Raw genomic sequence first — 22056 nt, forward strand, 5'->3', positions numbered from 1 at the left:
TTTATTTAAATAATAATATTCAAACAATTTTCTATTATTTTTAATAATATTTTAGAATGTTGTTATTTAAGGATATTTTTAATATCAATATAATCTTAGTTTTATAATTATATAAAATACTAAATAATATAAATATAAAAATTTAAATGATTAAATATTAAACACTATCGGTATATAAAACGTTAATTCATAGTATTAATTACATAATAGTAATTATTTTATTAAATTATTATATAATTTTTTTCTATTATTTAAATCTTTAATTATGAATAAGAAAGAACAAAATAATAAATAAATTATATTTTAATTAATTTATAGTCATTATTTTATATAGCTTTACCCTTTTAATATTATAGCATAACTACTTGTTGATTATGAATTATCTAATATTTAATTAAATATTGTTTGGTTTAATAATATTTTATATTGCAGTTAATATTATTTGAAACGTATTTATAAGTTTTATTTTAAGAAATCTATATGAATATTACTTTTGACAATTGGATTCTATTCACGTACTTATGATGAACAGTGTCAGAGACAGAATTATTGTTTATGAAAATAATGGAAGTAAGAAATTCTTTCTTCCAATAATTTTGAAAATTTAGTTTTTGTTTTCAAAAAAAAAAAAAGCTTTATGTAATGAAAACAGAAAATAGGAAACGAAAGAGATGCCAAACAGCACCTAAATTACCCTCTCTTTTTTTTGTGTTGATAAGGCTAATTTAACGATTAAACGACTATTACAATTGAAATAAGATAAAGTTTACATGGGAAACAAAAACATCAATTTTAGGTTTGAAAACTTGTTATGGATTTTCCTTAATCAACAATAGACTTTATGATTTGTTTAAGACTTTAAGATATGATAAACTCCATAGAGAATTGACTTTAAAAAAAAAAAAAAAAAAAGAGAGGTAGATGTATTATCTTGGGCATTGAAGACAAGAGAGAGTGGGCAAATGGAATCCAGTTTAGGTTTGACCCTCTCTATTCTCAAGTGGTGGAGTGGAGAGTAATGACAATGACAATTACAAAGACAAAACCCAGGAATGGCGCTAAGCTTCTCGCTTCCCTACATCAACATCTTTCGCTTTCATAAACCTTATCTTTCCAGGGACTGTGATGCCAATGTCGATGAGGAGAGTGGGGACCTCTTTTCTTTGGTTAAAGGTAAGAGCCGATTCCTTGAAACCCTTTCCTTCTTTGCCAATGTTGTTTCCAATTCCATAGTATATATTTTTTTTAATCCATCTTTGGAGTTTGCCGAACCATAAGAGACCCAACTTTGGGAAATTAAATGACTGTCATAAGATTTTGGTGGTGGAGTTTAATATATTAATTAATATACACTGTAAATGACAGTGTGAAGAGTATTTACTTTTTATTTTCTCTGATGGGTTGATGATTGATGGGATTTAGGAACCTTTTGTGGGGTATGAATATGATTGACACAAAGCAAATTTGTTTTTTTTTTTTAAAATAAGGAAAAGTCATGATTTGATCACCAAATGCACAAATTTTAATTGGGATGCCATAATCTCATGGTTGTCATTTCATTTTTCTATATTTGAAGAAAAATAATTGGGGTCTCTTGGGTTTTAAGAAACAAGACAAAGGCATAATTGAAGCTTGGTGGTTAAGGGAAAGCCCCTAAAAGAGAGGCCTAATAATATAATGCTTGCTGGATTCCTTGTAGTTTCAATTATGAAATTAGGATTTCCCTCTTTCTGTCTGCGTGAAAACCAAGTTATCTGATATTTCTCAACCATACAGCTGATATCAAAATTTCATTTCTTAATCGAGGACCCTAATCAAATCTTTTATTACCCCTGGGCTTAGAGTAATTATGCTCCCTTCGCAACTCCCAAGGGACACTTGCAAATTCAAGCATTTTCCAGCATACTTAAACCATACTATTTTTCCTTCATTTCTTGTCAAGTGACTTTTGTAAACTCTCCCTTTCAAATATTCCTTCATTTAAATTTAGATATTTCTATTTTACTTACTTCCTTGATCATATTATCATTTCCTCCCTCTGTCTTTCTTTTTTCTAATTTAAGTATCATTTTAATTTCAATTAATATGATTAACATTTTCACGTTCCCTTAATTTCCATCAAATTTAGATAAGGGTCCAAGGGACTCAAGCTCATCATTCGTATTTCCTTTCTTGTTCTTCTCCAACGCAAAGGGTATCTTCCAGGTCCAATTCATTTTAATTCTGCCTGCGTGCCTCCCAAGTAAAATCCAGTTATGAAAATTCCGCCCACAAGTTGTTCAATTCCAATACCTGCAAGATAAGAAAGAAGAAAATTGAGAATGAAACTGTAAATTATAAACTGTAAAGTAAAACAATTAAAAAAATTAAAGGAAAAAGATAACGAAAATCAGAAGGGTTTTTTAAAAAAATAAAGAGGAGGAAAAGAAGATGAAAAATGAGAGAAAATAACGAATACAGGACATACGAAAACGATGAACGGGACGAACCAAAGGGAGAAAAAACCATACGAACGGCTAAAACGGCTGAAGTGGGAAACGGGAAGCCAAACGCATTACGAAAAGGAAAAAGAAGTGCGCTGGAATGGAATGGTGTTCAAAGACAAAACCAAATTTTAAACCAATCAAAGCTGAGATCTGGCTCGAGATTTTTAGATTAGAGTTAGTTTAGATTAGATTAGATTAGTTTTTTTCTAAGAGATTTAAAAGTGTTTTCTGTGTGTCCAAAAGCCCTCAAATTTGCCATTGCCTGCAAATATGCGTGTATTTACACCAACAAAGTATATGATAATTTGTTCCTCAGATTTTACGGTTTCGGTCACCCGGAGTACACTAAAAACCATATCCGTCCCGAATCCTTCGCTCAGATCTCCAACCTCTTCGCGTAATCTGACTTCACCGCCACCGTCCGGGGCGTTACTCCGAAGCCTCGATCTCCAATCACCGGAAAATCTCGGAGACTTAACCAAAAAGCGTTAAAAGATTTCACATACCGCAAAAGATAATCTTCACAAATCCTCCGCTTTTGACATCAAGGAGAGCCGGCTAGGCCTCGGCTGGAACGCGGCGCGGCGACGCTGCTGGTGAGAGGAAGGTCTGATCAAAGCCGACAAAGCCCTCTTAACAAGATCACCTTCTACTCCTCCGATTCTGACCAGCGAGTTCGTCATCGCAGATCTACGCGCGTTGAGCCTGTTACTCGGCGCGTAACTTGTCACCGCATGCGAGCTATTGAAGCCCTTATGAAGACTGCAACGGAACGATCCCGGATGCGTGGTTGGGGAACACATGCAAGTTCGCTTCGGTTGTTTGCTCTGTAAATTCTTCAACGCCTCGGTGTTTCTACGGACGGTCGTGATGGACCTGTTCGGCGAGATCGGACGGTTATCAAGTGAAAATCTCACGGACGACGCCGACTGAGAGTGGTTGTAGAGATTGACACGTGGCGGAGAGATAGATCTATGCTGGTTAAAGAAAGTTGAGGAGCGTGAAGAGAAACTAGAACTCGAATAAGCGAAAGCTGAAGAAGAAGAAGATGGAGATTGTGAAGCGTAGTGAGAACTGAAGCGGCCGGAGGGGGAGAGGGATCGTAGAACCGGACCGCTCGATCTTCTAGAGGATACCGCCATTTTTTTACGCTGTTGCCAAAGAGAGAGAAAGTGTGGAGAGGAAGAAATAAGAGAATTTTTTTTTATTCAATTTCTAAAAAGCCGTGTTTGGCTGTTTAGTTCGGCAAACCTAGCTTCACTCGAGCCATGTATTTATAGGATGAGGGGAGGGGGTTAGGGGCTTGGAATTTTCGCGATATTTTCAAATCAGGAATATTTAGTTCCGGGGATTTGCGGTTGTGCCCCTAAAGTTTTGCTTATTAATTTTTCATGCCGTCGTCGCTATTATTATTTGCGGCTGTGAACGTCAATGATGTTTTCTTATTGTCCCATTGTTTATCTTTATGGTATTTGTATTTTTCTTTCGGTAAATTAGAGCCAACATCAAAGGAGGTGGGGAAACTTTTTAGTGCATAAAGATATTTCAGAAACTGAAATGGCCAAAAATATTTAATTTGCTATGAGTACAAGTTATTCTATAAAAAAATATATATATAAAATATCTTCAACAGTAATTTTCTATTTATCCAGAGAAGTCATGACGTAAAAACATATTACAGGTGGTATCATTAATTGTGATTCAATCAAGTAATTTTCTACATTCAAAGGTGAATTAAAAGGCATTCAAATGAATGGACCAATGAAGTATTGATAATAAAATGACATAAATGTTCAAATTCAAGCCTCCTAACCCAATTAATTAATTATGATTAAATCAGTTTATAGGCAATTTATACATATTCTTATATATGGGAAATGGATGAATTAATAAAATGATTTTGAGTATACTAGAAGCTAGATAAATAAAAGTAAAAATCTCAAATTTATTCCCATAAGTCATAACTCATAAATGAATTTTAGAATTGTTCAACTATTTTTTTTTTAAAAAAAAAGATGAGCTGTTTAACTTTCTAATTGAAAAAAAAAATTAATCACTAGTAATTTGTGTTGAATTTTAAGAATTTTGAAAAAGTGGACTATGACCATGGTTTAAGTGAATCAAAGTTGAATTTTCTTCCAACATAAGAAGAATCCAAAATGTAACCAAAATAATAAAGAGATTCAATTACTTCTTTAGAAAAAAAGAAAAGGAAAAGGCAATGGAGAGAGGCGCGTGAAATGAGAAATAAATAAGAAAGAGAAAGTGTAAGGATACAAGTGCAAAAGTGACAGAAGAGCGTGACACAAGAGCGTGGCAGCAGCGTTGAAGACGTCGGACCTAACCACAGGATGGGGGTTGGGGTTGGGTTGTGGTTAGTTAATGCCGGTTAAGGGACATGGTTTTTGGTTGTGAATCCACCAAACCAAATAACCAACCAACGGATTTGGGAAAAAGCTATGGGCTCTGCTTCTTCACTCTCTCTCACTCTTCTGCCACTTCTCCTAGATACAATTTAGAGTAGAAAAAATATATATTTACACAGAAAAGGACAAGATAGATCCGTTAAACTGACAGCTTTGGGGAACACTCACAAGCTTTGCTGCCACGTATGGAGTCCAGCTTTATGACACGACCCTTTTAACATTCCATTCACCCCCATGCCCTGTAGCCCCTCTTTTTTATTTTCTATTGGTAAAATTGCATCGACATGATGTTGGAAATTGGATGATGATGTCTTTGATTATGATGGCTGCACATTGCCCTTCATCTTCCTCTCCTCTCGCTTCTCTCTTCTTTCCTTTTCTTTTCTTTTTTCTATTTTCTCTTTTTCTTAATTTCTTACTTTCATTTCTTCCTTGTCCAAATTTGGGTATAAATTATTAATATATAAAGTAATTTTTATTATATTTATGTGTTTATCATGTTATACATTTAATTGATGAGAAATTATTTTTTTATCAATACTTTATATTTGACAATGATAATGTAAAAACATTACATGATGGTATCTTTGATACTAGTTGATTAACCTGTACATAACTTGATGTTTACCTAATTGCACTCGAGTATAAATTGAAAATTACTACAAATGATGAGGTTTTCTTCAACTCTGATGGAAATAACGACGAGGCTTAATTTTTTAAAATCAAAACAATATTAAGTACTCATAAAAGATAAAGAATAAAATTGAGTAGTATTTCAATTTTTTATGAATATTAAGTACTGTTTTGCTTCCAGACAATACAATTTAAATTAATGAGGTTTGTTCAATTGAATTAAGCGTAGTAGGATTCCCTTCAAATAACTTTTTTTTGGGACATTTCAAAATTTAAATCCGTTTTATATTTTTAAACATTTACTAATATTCTTATTTTCTTTTATACTACACATATTATAGTGATACAATAAAACTATATACACTTTAACCACTCTTAATCTTCTGTTATTTCGATAGAATTTAATTATTTTTTAATATAAAAAATAAAATATCTCAAAAAAATTCTATTAAATTTTACAATAAAACATGAAAAACTATTTTATAGAAATAATTCATGCTAAACTCATTTGTAATACAAATAAATTAAATAAAAAAATTATAATTTTAGACTTTTTTAAAATACAAGTAAAATAAACGACATAAAAATAAATATCTTAAAAATTAAACTTATTTATTGTGCAAGTAATTGTTTTGTGCGTGACTGTCTATACAGACCATATGCATACAACTCTTTTACATATATGACCTATATACTAAGTTAATTCTCCTTTATAATATATATTACTTAAATCAATTAAAGTTTGGTAATAAAGGTTGTAAAAAGATGAATGTGGGTTGGTGAAAAAGAAGCAAGGGAGACTATTATATTTTTACATTTTTGTTGGCCCAAAAGAGTTGCAAAAAGAGACCAAATCCTAAGGTATGGTGTTGAGCCAATGTTAGGAGATAACAATTCAGAGGCGGAGAGATAGCAACCTCTCAAACTGTGGCACACAGTCACACATTTTAAGTGAAATATATACTGACACATGGTCTTAGATTGTTATGTTCATGAATGTAGAAAAGCAAAGGCAGTCAAGCCCCCCCGGTCCGCTTACACACACCGAAAGCACTTTCCCAAAGCCGAATTAAGGTATTTTGAAGCTTTTTCAATCATTTGATTCGTTTCCTACTCAGAAGATTCTCAACACTTCCGCAAAACTACATTGAATGACACGTAGCGCCATGTGGAAAGCAGCAGGGGTGGCTTGACAAAGTCGTGTCAAAGTAATTCAATTTTAAAATAATTCTAGTTGTTATATATGTATAATAAATTCTTGGGCATGCGAAAACGTGTTCGGCACACTGTTTGAGTTTACGAATATTTCATTGTTATTGTGGCGGCAAGTGTTGCTTCTTTAGAAAGGTCTTTTTCTTCTTTAACCAATTCGTAATTAATTAATTAATTAATTAGAACACATGAGTTTATTCAAATGGAAAAGGTCGTAAGTACAGTATTTTGATATTGTCCTTGAAGTTTTCTAACTAATTCATGTGTTATTGTTTTTTAGACAAACTTACCACAAAATTGTTGTTTTTCCCTAGTTTTCTTTTCTATTTTCCTTTTTAAAAGCTCTGGTTGTGCTCCATAGTATCAAAGTATAAATATATAAAACAAACGAAAGTAGGAGATATGATTTAAAGAGAAATCTAATTCAAGACAAAGAAATAAATTATTAAATGACAAGAGATTGCCATGTCTTTTTTTTGTGGTTGCCCCAAACCAAGACCAAATGTTGCAAGCCACACAACAAATAATCAATAATTTTTGGAAAGCATAGAATAATTATAACATTTTATTTAGTTTGGTCTCCTTCATTATTATTATTATTATTATTATTATAGTAATTAATTAATTAATTTAGCAAACATAATCAACTAAAAATATCGTGCATTTGTCATATATGCCATTTTTTTGGAGTAAATATCTGATCGACTACGTTATCCCGAGCTGTTGGCGAGCCATTTCAAGTTTTAGGTTGCAAACTGCTAATACAACTCATTAAAAAAAGTATATGTATTTTAATTCCATTTTTGTAGAGAGAATTAGTTATATTTTTTGGATCCCAACTTCTTAACTGCAAAAACCCAAGACGAGTTATATAATCATCGTTCAGTTGTGAATAAGTAAACAGAAAACAGAGGTAATGTTCAAGAAAAGTCCTGCTCGCTGCTATTCCATTGGTGAACCGTAAGATAACAAATAAGATTTAATATTGGAATTTTCTCTCTGTCTTTATATCATACGATTGACAAGGCAAAGAGAGGGGCCTGCTAGTGCTAGTTGCCAACCTAAGTTAATTCAAAGAAGTAGAAGGAAGGTCCAAGGGAGATTTCATGTCCAAAAAATGTGCATCATGTTAACCTCAGAGGGTCAATCATTAACGTTAGGTTCTCTGTATGTTACAGGGAAGCCTGTCTGTTTATTACAAAGACTGACCAAATGTGTCACTATTATCTTGTTTCCCCTAAGCAATAATTATGCATATTCATTCCCAAAAAGAAAAGGAAAAACAGTGGCTGCACGACTTAATCTAGACGTTAGCCACATTTTTATATTTCAGTGAATCATAAGCAACAATTTAAAATTAACATCAGTGTTCTATGGTATAATGATAAAATAAATCCTCAAATTATACAAAATTCCTTACTTAATTAAGCCCATACCTTTTTACTTAGATCAATTAAGCCTATACTTTTTTAGTAATTTGATTAGATAAAAAACAATTATGCTATTACAGAAAGTGAATGTCTGTTACTTATGGTAAATTTTTACGTCTTTGTGATCAAAACTTATTGTTTCATCGGAAATTAATCCATTTGATTTTTAAATTTTATTTATTTATATGTAATTATCCTGTCAGTGAAAAAATAATAGTACAATAACTTAATTGCTTCAAATAAAAAAGTTAAGAGGTTAAGAGAGCATTTATTTATAATTCAAAGATTATTTTATCATTATACTATTCCTCTATTGTCTAGCCATTGCTTGTCACTTCATGTTTAAAATAATAGTAATATATAATGATTTAAAAATGGAATGATAAGTGTTTCCAACATGATTAACATCTAAACAACTTGGATTGGTATAAAAAAAAATTTAGCAAACTCTTTTGGCAATTACTGCGTAGCGTCAATCTTCTGGTTCAAGGAATGAGAATCCACCATTATTGTGGGATCTATTTGTAAGATTTTTTTCTCTTCTTATCTTGTTGCAAGATGACCCAATGTTTGCATTTGTTACTTTAAATAATTGAACTTAATGATCTAATCATTACTTTTTCTTGGTGGAGAGAAGATATGAATCCTCTTCTATCCTAAGAAAAGATTGTTGGAAAAATCCCAAATTTATATCCAATCTCTTTCTTTTTATTTTCCACAATATAAAATTTAAGATTTTTTTTTTCAAGATCAATGGTGGAGGAAGATGAATCTGTTCCAAAATTAATTTTTTGTAGAGAAAAAAAACCAAAAAAATTAACAAAATGATTTGAGATTAAAGAGAAAATACAAAAATAATGACATTAACATGTATGTCAATATAATATAAAATTTTAAAATAAAAATTTTGTGTCATATTTGAACTATTGGAACTATTATATTTTTGGCCTCTTCATCATTTTGCTTTTTATAAATTGCAACATCAATCTCACATTTATTAAAATAGAAGAGACTTGTTCCAGAATTGAAGAAAAGTTGAGCTACAAGATGAAACAGCAAAAGTAGATTTAACAATTTTAAACACGATATAGTAACATGACATGAGAAGATACGAAGTTAAATAAGTTTGGATTTAATTTTATCTTGTTTTATGTCTTAAACATATTAGACACAGTTAACATATTTAAAATATATTTAATTAATCGTATTATCGTATTTAAATATTTATAAGTGACACATTTTAATGTTAATGATGGATTTTATTAGTATGATAATAAATTTTATATATGTTATTTATGTCAAATTTTATTATCTTTGATCTTATTATTATTTTGTTATAATTGTTTTATAATTATTGATTTTAAATTTGAATAATAAAATTATATTTAATTATAAATATTTTAAGTTAATCTTGTTAAACATGTTAATCATGTTAGAAAAAAATTATGTTAATCATTTAATCTTGTTTATATTAATAAACACAATTAAATGATTAACATAATTTTAACATGTATAAAAAATCTTGTGGCATGTTTATTCATTATTGTGGTGTGTCATATAAAAAATCTTGACACATTTAATAAATGTGTTAGTTGTATTATATCGTGTTATACGGTTATTAAATATATTCATATACGTGTTTCAGATGTTAACACAAATAATTATTTATATCGTGTTCATATTTAGTTTTATCGTCGATATGATTAAGACACAAAACACGATAAAACTAAACATAAATACGACATAAATAATAATTTATGTTAACATCTGAAATACGTATATGAATATGTTATGCGGTTATTAAATATATCTATGTATATGGTTTAGATAATCATGTTTGTATTTAATTTTATCGTGTTTCATGTATTAATCGTATCAATATGATTAAGATACAAAAATTCGAATTTTCAGATTTAGACAAAAATAGATTGCTTTTACAATAATTGTAACTTAACAAAAAGGTACATGTGACTAATGTATCATTTCTTTTAATACAAACTCTTCTTTCAATTGGAGAGACGTTGAGATTTGTTGTAAGACCATCGAAATTGGATAAATCATAGTTTAGTACGTATCTTCCTTACTTTAATTACTGCCTAAAAAGAATTGTCAAGGAAGAAATGAAAGGTCCTAAAAAGAAATGCAACTTCAGGATTATATGTATCTATGTAAACGAAAATTTGGCTCTACTTAATGCATAGATATAATTGGACATCCTTGAGTAAAGATGAAGGAAATTGCAAGCTAGGATCCGAGAAAAAGCATCCCCTTGCCGTGGGGGCCTCTATGGATGGTGATACAGGCTCCATTATTACATATAAAGATAAATATTTCATGGCTTTTTACTCTTTTAGGTTTATTTTTTGTTTACCCCTATTTTTTGTTGCACTGTTTCCATTTAGACCAAGCAAATCGACAGGTGTGAGACTCTTAATATCTGTATTGAATAAGAAAATTGATTGCAATGTAATGAAATTATTTATTAAAAGTTAAATCAACATGAAAGAGTCAATTACTTTTCTTTTTCTTTTTCATTTTCAGTTTCTTTCTGCATCTAGAGAAATGGATGTAGAAAGATCCTAAAATTGAAATGGTCTTCTTCATTTGTTTTATTTTTTAAAATGGTTTTGTAAAAGTAACCTTCATTTTGTTTCCCCCATTTAATTGGTGCTGTTGATGAATTGACATTTAAATGGTACATTTCTTTCCACACCTTTCAAAGCTAACATAAAAATGTGAAAAAAATATGTTTGATTGAAAAGTTTACGGAACATTTTATTTTTGTGTTGGGAATTACAAATGACTATTTTACCAGTTTTAATTCTCCTTTTTCTTTTCTAAAACAGAAAGAAGAAAGAGTAACATGAAGAGTTTAACTTAATATATAACCTCACGAATTACTATGTTTGAATTAGGACACAAAAGGGCTCCACTTCCTGCAATTTCATGTCAACGTAGTTGGTAAAGCTTGAAATAGAAATAGAAAGAGAGGCTCTGGGCAGCTGCAGCATATGACCTTGACCCAGGAAAATTAAATAGAGTGAAGATGCAAATGAAATAATAAAAAAAAAACTAAAGAAAGTGTTGTGGAAAGGGCCAACACGAGCCAATGAGGCCACAGTAACCACTAGGTAGCCACCCACATTGGACACATTTCCTCTACGCTCAAGAAAGATCTCAATTAACAATTTTACATCTTTCAATGCACACCAAAAGCCAAGAAAAGATTGGGTCAACCATTTCAAACTCTCTCTCTCCTTCTTTTTTCCTCCTAGTTTAATTGTCTTTCCCTCTCAATTCTGCTCCAAATACCAGAATTTTAAGCCAAACGCGTTTAGAGTATACTAAATTGGAAGATTCTTATGTCACAGACTATTACTATTGCTATTACTATTATAATCAACAAAATTAATTAAGTTGGAAATTTTTATTGGTTAAGATGTCTTTGGTAATAAACTTTATTTGGGGGTACAACCTTTGATTGTCTTCCATTACATCATTCATTTGTTTATTTTTAATTTCACCAAAATGAACCTGTTTCCGCTTCTGGCTTTCATCACTTACAAGAACTGTTCGCACATGAATGAAAATGACTTAATTAAATTAAATTGAAAAAAAATAGTGAGACGTTGAATATATGACTTGACTTTATAAATTAAAATTTTTTTTGTAAGGTGTCGCTATTTGAATAAATTGATTTTCGTAACTTCAAAGCTCGATCATTTCCTTTATTTATTTGCTCCGGCATCACTAAATAGTTTCTCAAACGGTAATTGTAGGATTAGAGGAGAGAGTAATAAGTTTGGGAGGCCAGAATATTAGAATAACGATACTCTTACTTCCCTAATTAATTACCCTTTTTAATGGATCCAAAAATCAAGATTAAAAATATTGATATTTTGAGAAAGTTAATATATATATTAGCACCCCTTTTAGTTTTGGATTCTTCTGAAGCCTTCCATTTTTCATTATTAGATTGGACTAGAAGAAGTGGGAAATTTCCATGAAAACTATATATTCTTCGATTGAGAAAGAGAACTTGGAAAATGAAGACAACAATATAAATAAATTAATAATAGAAGTTAAATATCCCCAAAACTTTAAAAAAAGTAAAAGGAAAACCTAAAGCGGAATGGTCTAAATGCCTACAATATCAACTCCTTGTGCAATGACTTGTGTTTTGTTTGTATATGGCAGGATGGTTGTGCTTCCACGCAAATGGCTCCATGGCCTCCCACTTGCTTTGTGGTCCTTTGGCCTAAAGGTATGAAATTAGTTGCCTTGGACAAGTAGTAACTGCTTTGAAAATTTCACATTCAAACACAAAGAGCTGTTGGTTTGTATTATTCCTTTCTCCACATGGTGTGGAAGCCCACAAGTTTGGAAGAAAGGCCAACCGTTTTGATGCTTTCATTATTCTGCCGGTCAAACGTCAAGCTTTGTTTTTGACTCCTTGAACCACAAGATTTCTTACCTGGTTGGAGAACCCCATACTTATGCCACAATGCCACTTCCTTATGCTTTGAAATTACAATAGAGTATATGCTTATTCCACATCAAATTCAGAATCAAGATTTCATAATAGATTTATTAAGAATAAAGATTAAGTATTGCTAAAGGACTTGAACATATATAGATTGATCTTGTCTTTAGTTATAAGGTTTCCAGTTGTTTTTATTGTAATCAAACATGATGGAAAAAGGAAAAACAATACATTTTCATTCTTTTATAATGCACAAAAGAGTTCTTTATTTTGAGTTGGCATCGATCTGTGTGTGGATGGTAATTCATCAAATAAATTTAAGTATTCATTGGTTGTGTAGTATTTCGCTAACTACTTACTATGTTGTCTTATTGATACATTGAATTTCATATGTAGGTGTGTTCTCTTAAAAGGTTACATCTCAAATTAAATATTTTGCATAAACGTTGAATCTAAAGTAATTAAGACATCCCAATTACATTTATCTAATCTTGATATTGAATAATTTTAGCTATCAATCTTCTGCATATAAAATAAAAAGATTCTTTGTTTCCAGATCATGCAAACTGCTATCCTTTCCAATCCATTATTTTTTCATTTATTAAAAGTCAAAGAGATAAACAACAATTAAAGGGAATGAATCAAACTCAAATATCAAGTCTGAAACACCACATACATGTAACAAAAAATAAATTAATGAATCACACTCCAATCTTATGTCACTCTGCCACTGGTTTTTTTAAAACTTTGGCAGAATAATATAGTACCATGAACATGGTAGAAAATGCTAAACTAGAGATGGAAAACCTCAATTTTCCACTGCTTTTCACTGTACTTATAAGCCTTTATATACATACAAACCCCTCGTATATGTACATGTAACTTCAAGGTAAAGTTTCTAAACCTATCAAAGAAGTGAAAAAAAAGAAAAGAAAAAGACACCAAGGGGCAGATTCTTGCTACAAAACCGCCAATATATGATCAGGTAACTGCAACCCCAAACCCGTTTCTGTTGCCATTCAATAAACAAAACCTGGAAGGCTTAGGCTGGAAATTCCTCCTCCTTTGCATGTCATGGCTGGATGGCTTAATTATTTGGAGCAGAATCGCCTTGATGGAATTTGCTTTGGCTATGACAGCTAATTCCCAGTGATTTGGTGAGACGCGAACCACCCTTGTCCGACCGGGTGGCTTGTTGAAATTCCTGTGCAGGTTGCACCTGAAGGATCCTGGGTGTGTGGTAGGGGAACATAGGCATGTACGGGACGTCGGTGACTTGGAGCTTGATGATGATGCATTTTTGGAGGCCATGGGAGTGGTTCAAAACTTCAACCGGAAAGAGGGGAGCTAAGAGGTCGATTTCTCTTTTCTGTGTGGCAAACTAATGGAGGGTAGGAGAATATGGGGGGTTTTATAGCTTTGAAAGCCTGTTTAAGTGACCTTTAAAACCTTTTGCTTTCATATATTTCTAACGGCATGACCTTATGGTTTTTTGGGTTATGAACAGAGATCTTGTTATGGGTTGGGTATCTAAAAGAGAATTTGTTAAGTGAAATACCAGTTTATTCGTATTTAAATATTTGGTTTATTAATTCATACATAATTTCTTACTTAAAAAGTAAATTTGAATTCTCTTTCTCCTAATTATAAAATAAAATTACCAATTTATCCGCTAACACACGTTTTGTTTTTACGTGTAACAGTCATACAACAAACCATTAGTTTACTTTTTCAGTGTATGGAATCAGCTGGAAATAACGGGGTCTATCCAACGGTGACTGCAAAATGCATGACAATGACGGAGAGAGACTTTTATTCCAATTTCCAGCTATTATAAAGAACTCATAAAATTCATATGGTGGTCCACTCCCATTGACATTTGAGTTCCAACCCTACCAAGGGCGGTTATGGGTTCCTTTCTTACATCTTCATATTCATGCCCTTCCAAGCTGAATTCCAATTTAATATTTCATTTTTGGTTTTGAAGCCTACAAATTGCCTGGAATCGTTACAGAAGATCAAACTGTTGCGAGAAGACAGGGTTATAGTCTTTTAGAGCGAATAGTATGACCGGTCAGGAGTCTTACTCTCATGCATGACATTGCTTTAACATTTTAAAAGAAGATAAGATATCTCACCGAATCCTTCAAGGGTTACCTTTTCCTGAAAATAAGCTCTTATTACAATTATGAAGAATTTTAATTAAGAAAAAAGGATGATGATTATATATATACTTAAGAGTTAAAGTTTTGGAATTGTGAATAGATTGGTTAAGTAGGTTTTGAATTTTATTTGAATGTTTTTTTAAATAAATATATTTTTTAAATTAAAAATGTAAATCCGTCACAAGTGGCATAGTCTATCCCAACTCTTCATTGACACGAAACTCTTCATAAGAAATAGTTGAATCAAGGTAGGTTTTCTCTCTTATATGATAAAAAGTTACTACAATAAGAACGTTACACAATTAAAGAAGATAGAACATCATAAATTTTACATTAATAAGAAATGAAATGCGTTTATAATTTATAAATAAATATATTTTTCTACTTAATGAACATATTTTTTTAAATAAAAATATGAACTAGTGACAAGAGTTAAGTGAAAAGAATTGACTTAAATTAATTTGATATAGAATGTGATTTTACAAAAGATTGAATTACATAAAATTTGTGTTATTATTTTTATTTATATTGCATTTTTTATTGCTTGCCCTACGATGGTCAATATAAAATTTGTAAGATGGGATTTAAATTAAGATGATTAAATTTGAGTCGACTTGGTTTGCTTGCTGAACTTTGAGGTCGGCTGTGTGGGGGTAAGAGGGATACAGCTTGTATGAATTTAGCCCCAGCAAGAAGCTAACATGGCCACCTCCCCAATCTTATAAAACTCACAAAAACTTGACACGTACTAGAATTGGCATATCCAAATCCAAAATTGGAGGGACCCTAATCAAACTGATAAAGACCTGACACCAACTTTTCTAGACAACTTTGGTCTTGTGACAATTTACAAAGGAAAATGTTAAAATGTCACGAAAATTTGTCCATGAAATGGAGTGATCATTTCGTGGGAATTGGTCATGGGTCTTTAAGATGCCTACTATTCAGATAGAGAATTGCAAGAAAGGGTCGGAAACTTTTTTTTTTCTGCCATTTAGTCCAAGTAAATATAATAGTGTAATAAATTAAAAATTATACCACTTATAATATTTTTCTTGGGGGATTAGCTTGTAAAATAACCCAATTTTCACTTTCACTCAAAGAGTTACAAGTGGGTTGAGTGTAGAGAAAGTGATATGGCAGTTCATCAAACTTTTTCTTTGCCGATGCTGATTGATGGGAATGACATTAAATCTTTAGTCCATCAGATAAGAATATCATAATGTTACTTGCCGCTTTATTTCCTTTTCTTGACAACAAATGTTACTTCTTTTACTTCCCATAATTTATTTCATCTTATAAATTGGTTGTGTCGGTCAAGGATGGAAATCTAGGTGTAGCTAATTAATTGATTCGATGATTCAAAAAGAATGCAATGAAAAGGTCAAATGATGGTTGTCTTGTCAATAGTTGGAATACGGTTTTCACTTTTGCATTAAGAAACATCCACATATTTGTAATTCTTGAATTGTTACAATCAAATCCTCGCCTGGCATCCAACACTGCGCCAAAATCTTTCAAGCCTAAAGATGAAGCCTATTACCTCTTGGGTTAGGTGGCCGATGTTTTCCATGAGAGGAATAGACTGCAATTCTGGGTCTCTTTGGGCCTTAACATAGAGCCTAGCCACTTATAACCCCATTTCCAGTTTTACAATAGCAGAGAAAATGAAGAACTAAATAGCGTAGGTATACAAGTTTCTGACTTTTTTGGGGTTGATTAGTCCATGAACAATTAGAATGAGTTTTTCCCCTCGTTTGTAAACTTTGGCTTTACATTAATAAAATAGAATAATTTTCTGTTCTTCAGAGAGAGAGAGAGAGAGAGAGAGATGCATTATACCAAGAGGATACGATAGTCATTCCTTCTAGAAGAGGCTTCCAAATACTAAATTATCTTGTGCATGGCTATAGACTGCACTGCACAAAATTCAAGCCAAAGGATAACAGACACAATGTACAAAATTTTGCAATGTATGATACTCGAAATATACAAGCAAATTAACAACCTGCTAATTAGGCTTGGAGTTCATCGACCCTTGTCTAGGCCTTCTGATCTAGCATCGTACTGTTTAGTGTAAACACGATGTCTTCTCTCTCTTGCATAGATTACCCAGAAGATCAATGACAGCATCACAGCAGCAGATACAAGTACTAATCCAATGTAGATCCATTGACTATAGCGCCGCAGACCAGGACAATATTCATGACTGATGTCTGTGAATGTATCACGCACAAAAGTGCAGTCTTGCAGATTAACGAGGAATGGACCATAGCGATACAAAGCATAACTGACATTCACTGCAGCTAACATCTGAGTGTAAAATTGAGGGGTCAGCCGCCCAGGTGTAGAACAAATCCCAGAGGATGAAACCTGACAGGTATAGTTCCTCCAAACCTGTTCGAAACAAAATATACAGAGTCATGAGAGTTTCTTTTGATTTATTGCTACTCATTTAGGTGAAACTAAAAATACCATGACGGAAAGGTTTTGGATAGGCAGCCTGGAGACAGGCTAAGAAAATAAAAACAAAAATAAAAGATTTTAGAGCCTTTTATGCGAAGATGTTATTAACCCCCCGAACAAAGCCAAAACCCACAGCTAAACACCTTAAGTGATAAAACTTGCAGTCTGTAGTCTACAACATTTTATAAAGAGTTCTGCAACCTGCATATTTGAGTGAGCCTTAAAATGAGGCAATATATCTGAATGGGAGGAAATTCCAGAAAGTATCATAGAGTTAAAAAAGAACCAAATAGACACTAACTTGTGATTGATGCAATTATGGCAGTATCTAGTCTTTGTAAGTCTATCTGCCTAGGATAGCCATTGGTGTTCAAAACTTTTTTATTTAATTTATTCACTGCAGTCTATGAGATGAAATTTTTAGCCTTCTGGATAACCTGAAAGTTATCGACTGTTTGCTTTGGACCTGGGCTGAGACTAAGGCAATTGAACCCAGGAGAGAGCAATTGGCTAATGCTTGATGGTAATTGAGCCAAAATTCATTATTTAAGCGTTTCATTCCAGCATGTACATTATAAATGTGTGAATGTGTGCATCTGATGCATGCCTAATTATGTATGGCCAAGCAATTTCAACTTATATTTGAAAAGGCTATTGTTATTACCTCCGAGGATCTATACAAGTCAACCTCGCCAGATGCACACTGCCGATTTGTGAGATTAGAATTAAACGGGTTGCAAAGAACTGGCACCAATGGACCAGATTGATTGTAATATAAAGGTGCCAATGCTGGTGGAAAATTTTTGTTTGCAACATTATTGAGGACACCATTCACGACATTCACAAGTTGGTAACTGACATTCTTGGTTCGTAACAAGGTCTCTTGGGCTGTTGCGTTGTCCACGCAGGGCAGAATGTCATCTAATGCAGTATGGGCAGTGGGATTCTGGACCCATTGATCCATTGCAACGCAGGCATCTCCAACCACACTGTTAAGCATGGAAGACAATTTTAATTTAGAGAGCATATTAAAGATGATTATAACAATAGTCTTGAGCACTGATATCCAACTAAAAATAAATCTTAAGGTATATCACTATTGACATGTTCTTTAATCAGTGTCTTAGAAACTTGCCAATGTGAGGACCATAACAAAGATATGCATCTGTACTAAGGTATGAAAGGGCAAATCCAAACAAGAGAGACAGAGAGAGAGAAAGATATGAAGAAAGTGACTTTGTTTTGAGAGAGATGATGTCAAATTATCAGTGCTTTTAATTTGTTCCCACTGATTCAATATCGATCATATATAGTTGGTTGACAATAGGAGAACCTCTGAGCCCTAGCAAGGGGAAAAAAACAAAAAATAGACAAAAGAAGAACTTATCTTTTACACTAAACCTAGAACAGCATGAGTCATCAGAGAAACAAACCTAAAATTTTACCCAAGAGCAAGCAATCAAGTAAACAGGGATGGGAAGAAAGTTAAACCATAAGTTGTATAGAAAGAAGATTTGATCCTAAAATTTTAACTCTAGAAATTTGCATATGGCATAGACTAGAGTAGGCAAAGATTTATCAAATTCTACATTCCATTTGATCCCCTCAAGAAACCATAATATTCTTTCTAGCACTAAAAAAGGTGCAAGATGGGTTTCTTTAGTCAGCAAATTTGTTAGCACTTCTTATCAGTGTGTAACTCAGTAGATATATGACTCATGTATTATATGAAATTCAAGAGAATGCCCAACATAAAGTAGACCACAATCAAGATAATGCTGTATTAAATACTTAGTGATGATTTTTATGCCAGTAAGAGGGCTAAAAAAGTTGATATGCAAAAGAAAACTGCTTTACAAGGAAGAAAATTCAGCCAGAAAGCAGCCTGTTTATTTCTACTCAATCAATTTGTTTCATATAAGTCATTTAAATTAAACAACTGAGGACACATATATGTGCATGAGTTGGTCTCATTCCTGGGCATTTTATGTAAAGAAAGCCAATATATGGCTAAAAGTTGAAAACTGATTTGAACAGTAAACAAGCATGCAAGAATAAAAGTAGAACCTTAAACACGAGGAAACATAAATGAAATTACTTAGTAAGGTGCCAATTTAAGTTGTTAAAGATGTTGAAAGGTAAAAATAATATAAAAGTTCTTCAACAGAGAGATGTTGGAAATCGAACAGAACATACTTGTGGAGGAGATGAAATACTCCACACAAAATAAATGTGCCTGCAACAAGAATCCACCCAAGGATCACCAGCCTGCATTCATTAATTATAAAAGTTTTTGATAAGGTAAGTGCACTTAAGTAACATTGATTCACTTCAAGAGTTAAATCATTTATTATGAAGCATTCAACAAAAAATCCAGTAATGATATTTCACTTACGTGTACACCAGAAACTGCAATCCAAGAATGGAGAATACTGCAGCAAGCCATCACAATAATAGCATGAAATTTAGATGATATTATGATAATCTAATTACTTAGAATCTTGGATAGATGATCAGAACAACAATGTGGCTTACAGAATCCAAGAAATGCCAAAAAGAGCATCGCAGCAGCAACAATTATAAGAGCCAATCTCCTGCAGCATTTAGTGTGAGATCAGTTTGGTGATCAGCATTCCAAGAATAGTCTAATTTCAAGATTCTAAAAGCTTCTACTTACATGCTGTCCAAACCATTTTGAATTTTGTCTTTATTATCGCCAGTTTGAGTGGAAAGAGTGGTAGCAGAAGAGTTGATCTTCTTTTCAATATCATCAATGCTTTTCTGGATGTCTGGTGCCAGAAAAACGGAATCCACACTAATTTTCTTAGCTGCAGAAAGATAATCTGACACATTCCTGAGGCTTTCAGCAGTAACATCTGCCTTATTAACGGCATAGTCCAGTGTGTTTTTTGTACTGCCATGAAATTTTCCCTGACCAGTGTACAGCACAACACACCCGACACTGTAATATGAAGTTAAATATTCAGTGGCTCATAAATGGTTATTAAAAAGTAAATATCCTGAATTTTTCGAGAGAGAGGGAGGAGGAAGTAGAGTTACATTGCAGCAATGGTGAAGAGTATGAGGAGAATGAGAGATAGTGCATAAGCTGTCCGAGAGTAGCCATAATTATCTAGTTGACAACAACAATGACGGATACATATGATGAACAAGCATAGCGCAAATATCACAAACCAGACTGCAGCAATGGCAAAGAAAGGAGCTGCCGTAAAACCCACAGACTGCATTATAAGCCATAGTCAAAACATAATAAACGTTAAATAAATAAATAAATAATCCACTTTATGAAAGTTAGACATATGAATACTTGAAAAAAAAAAAGGTAAAGAGTAACAAGCTGAGTTTTAAGTTAAAGTGCAAGTGACTGCCAAGATAATTCAATTCAAAAACAAATTTCTAAATAGAGATTAAACTATCAAAAAATTGACAATAGAATTAAATTAAAGATGGGGAAACAACTTAGAGGAATAACAGGACTAAATAGGCTAGACAATTCTTCTCAAACATCAAAACCAATAACAAAGAGAGACAAAAAATTATAGAAACTAAACTGCGACAAAAAATCATCATAATACAAATAAGAAAATCAGCTAAACACTGTAAAAATTCAAGGCCTGTATACAGCAACAAAATTGTCACTCATTTCTTTCACGAGAAAAAAAGAAAAGAAACGAAAATCCTTGAAGTAACCAAGCACAAAAAAAGCAACCAGAAAGAACATAGAAAATCCATAACTCCTGGCTAAATATATCAAGTTTTCAAAAAGTACCAAAATGCCATAAAGAATGAAAACAACTAAAAACCAAAAAAGAAAATAAAAAGTGGAGAAGAGAAGAAACTGACAGCCCAATAGTGTTCATTACTGATATTCCAGCCACCGGTGTACTTCTTGAAATTATCAAGAGGGTCCCTCCTACGAGTCCTTTCTCCAGCCAAAATCAAAGATGAGTTGTCTCCTTCACTTCCCTCTGCAAGGTTCCTCCTTTCTATCTTCTTCCACGGTAACATTTCAGTATGCTCTCTCTCCCCGAAGACAAAACTTTTATAATACCCTATCAAAGAAAAAAAAACAGTGAAACCAACAAAACCCCAGAAATAAAAACCAAAACTTTCCTTCAGAAAAAAAAAAAAGGTAGTACCTGAGATGTGTAAGGTTCTGACATTTGAAGCTTCAGACGTTACTTCATGTCTGAACAGAAACAAAGAGAAAAAGAAAAGAAGAAACAATGCACATGGGCTTGATCTGAAACACAACATTCTGTTCTTACTTCTGTTGTTTTCTTTCCTCTGTTTCTGTCCTCTCTTCTTCCTCCTCAGGATTTTTTTTTTTTTTTTTTTGAAAGAGGGAGAGGGAGGGGAAGATAGAGAGAGTGTTAATTGCTATATTAGGAGGTTGATGAAATCTATTACAGCATTGCTCGCTTTACGTTTAGGAAAATAATTGATTACAAGGTGGTGGGTCCCTTTATATTTTGTCTGTATTTTTATTTTCTGACCAAAATGCCCTTCCATTTTTTTCCTTTTTTTTTATTGGATGGTACTTCTTTTTCTTATTATTATTTTTCCCATTTTAGAAGTTAATTAAAGGTGCTTTTGTTTACGTGAAGCTTTATTTGCTTTCTGTGGGAAAAAAGGTGGTTGTTTTGCTTTCCTTTTGTTTAAGAACATCTGATTCTTGTCTTGGCAAAATCTTAATGTGACTAATTTGCCCTTGACCAATATACAGAGATAGAT

At 32.4% G+C, this 22056-nt stretch overlaps 2 protein-coding genes across 2 annotated transcripts; both read right to left on the reverse strand.

The window, feature by feature from the left end:
* Nucleotides 1-2710: 2710 nt before the first annotated feature.
* LOC18588881 (uncharacterized) lies at nt 2711-3746 on the reverse strand. The gene has a single exon (XM_018128214.2). The coding sequence runs from the start codon at nt 3626-3628 to the stop codon at nt 3008-3010; it is 621 nt and encodes a 206-aa protein (XP_017983703.1). The 5' UTR covers nt 3629-3746; the 3' UTR covers nt 2711-3007.
* Nucleotides 3747-16671: 12925 nt separating this feature from the next.
* On the reverse strand, nt 16672-21717 carry LOC18588883 (uncharacterized). Its single transcript, XM_018128165.2, has 9 exons — nt 21462-21717; nt 21166-21374; nt 20362-20543; nt 19979-20263; nt 19837-19895; nt 19697-19733; nt 19498-19569; nt 17966-18290; nt 16672-17232 (listed from the first exon to the last, which is right to left on the reverse strand). Exons 1-9 carry the CDS (start codon nt 21577-21579, stop codon nt 16864-16866), a joined length of 1656 nt encoding a protein of 551 aa, XP_017983654.2. The 5' UTR covers nt 21580-21717; the 3' UTR covers nt 16672-16863.
* Between the last annotated feature and the right edge of the window lie 339 nt (nt 21718-22056).

Source organism: Theobroma cacao, chromosome 9, assembly GCF_053813885.1.
Source record: "Theobroma cacao isolate CCN51 chromosome 9, ASM5381388v1, whole genome shotgun sequence".
Lineage (NCBI taxonomy): Eukaryota > Viridiplantae > Streptophyta > Magnoliopsida > Malvales > Malvaceae > Theobroma > Theobroma cacao.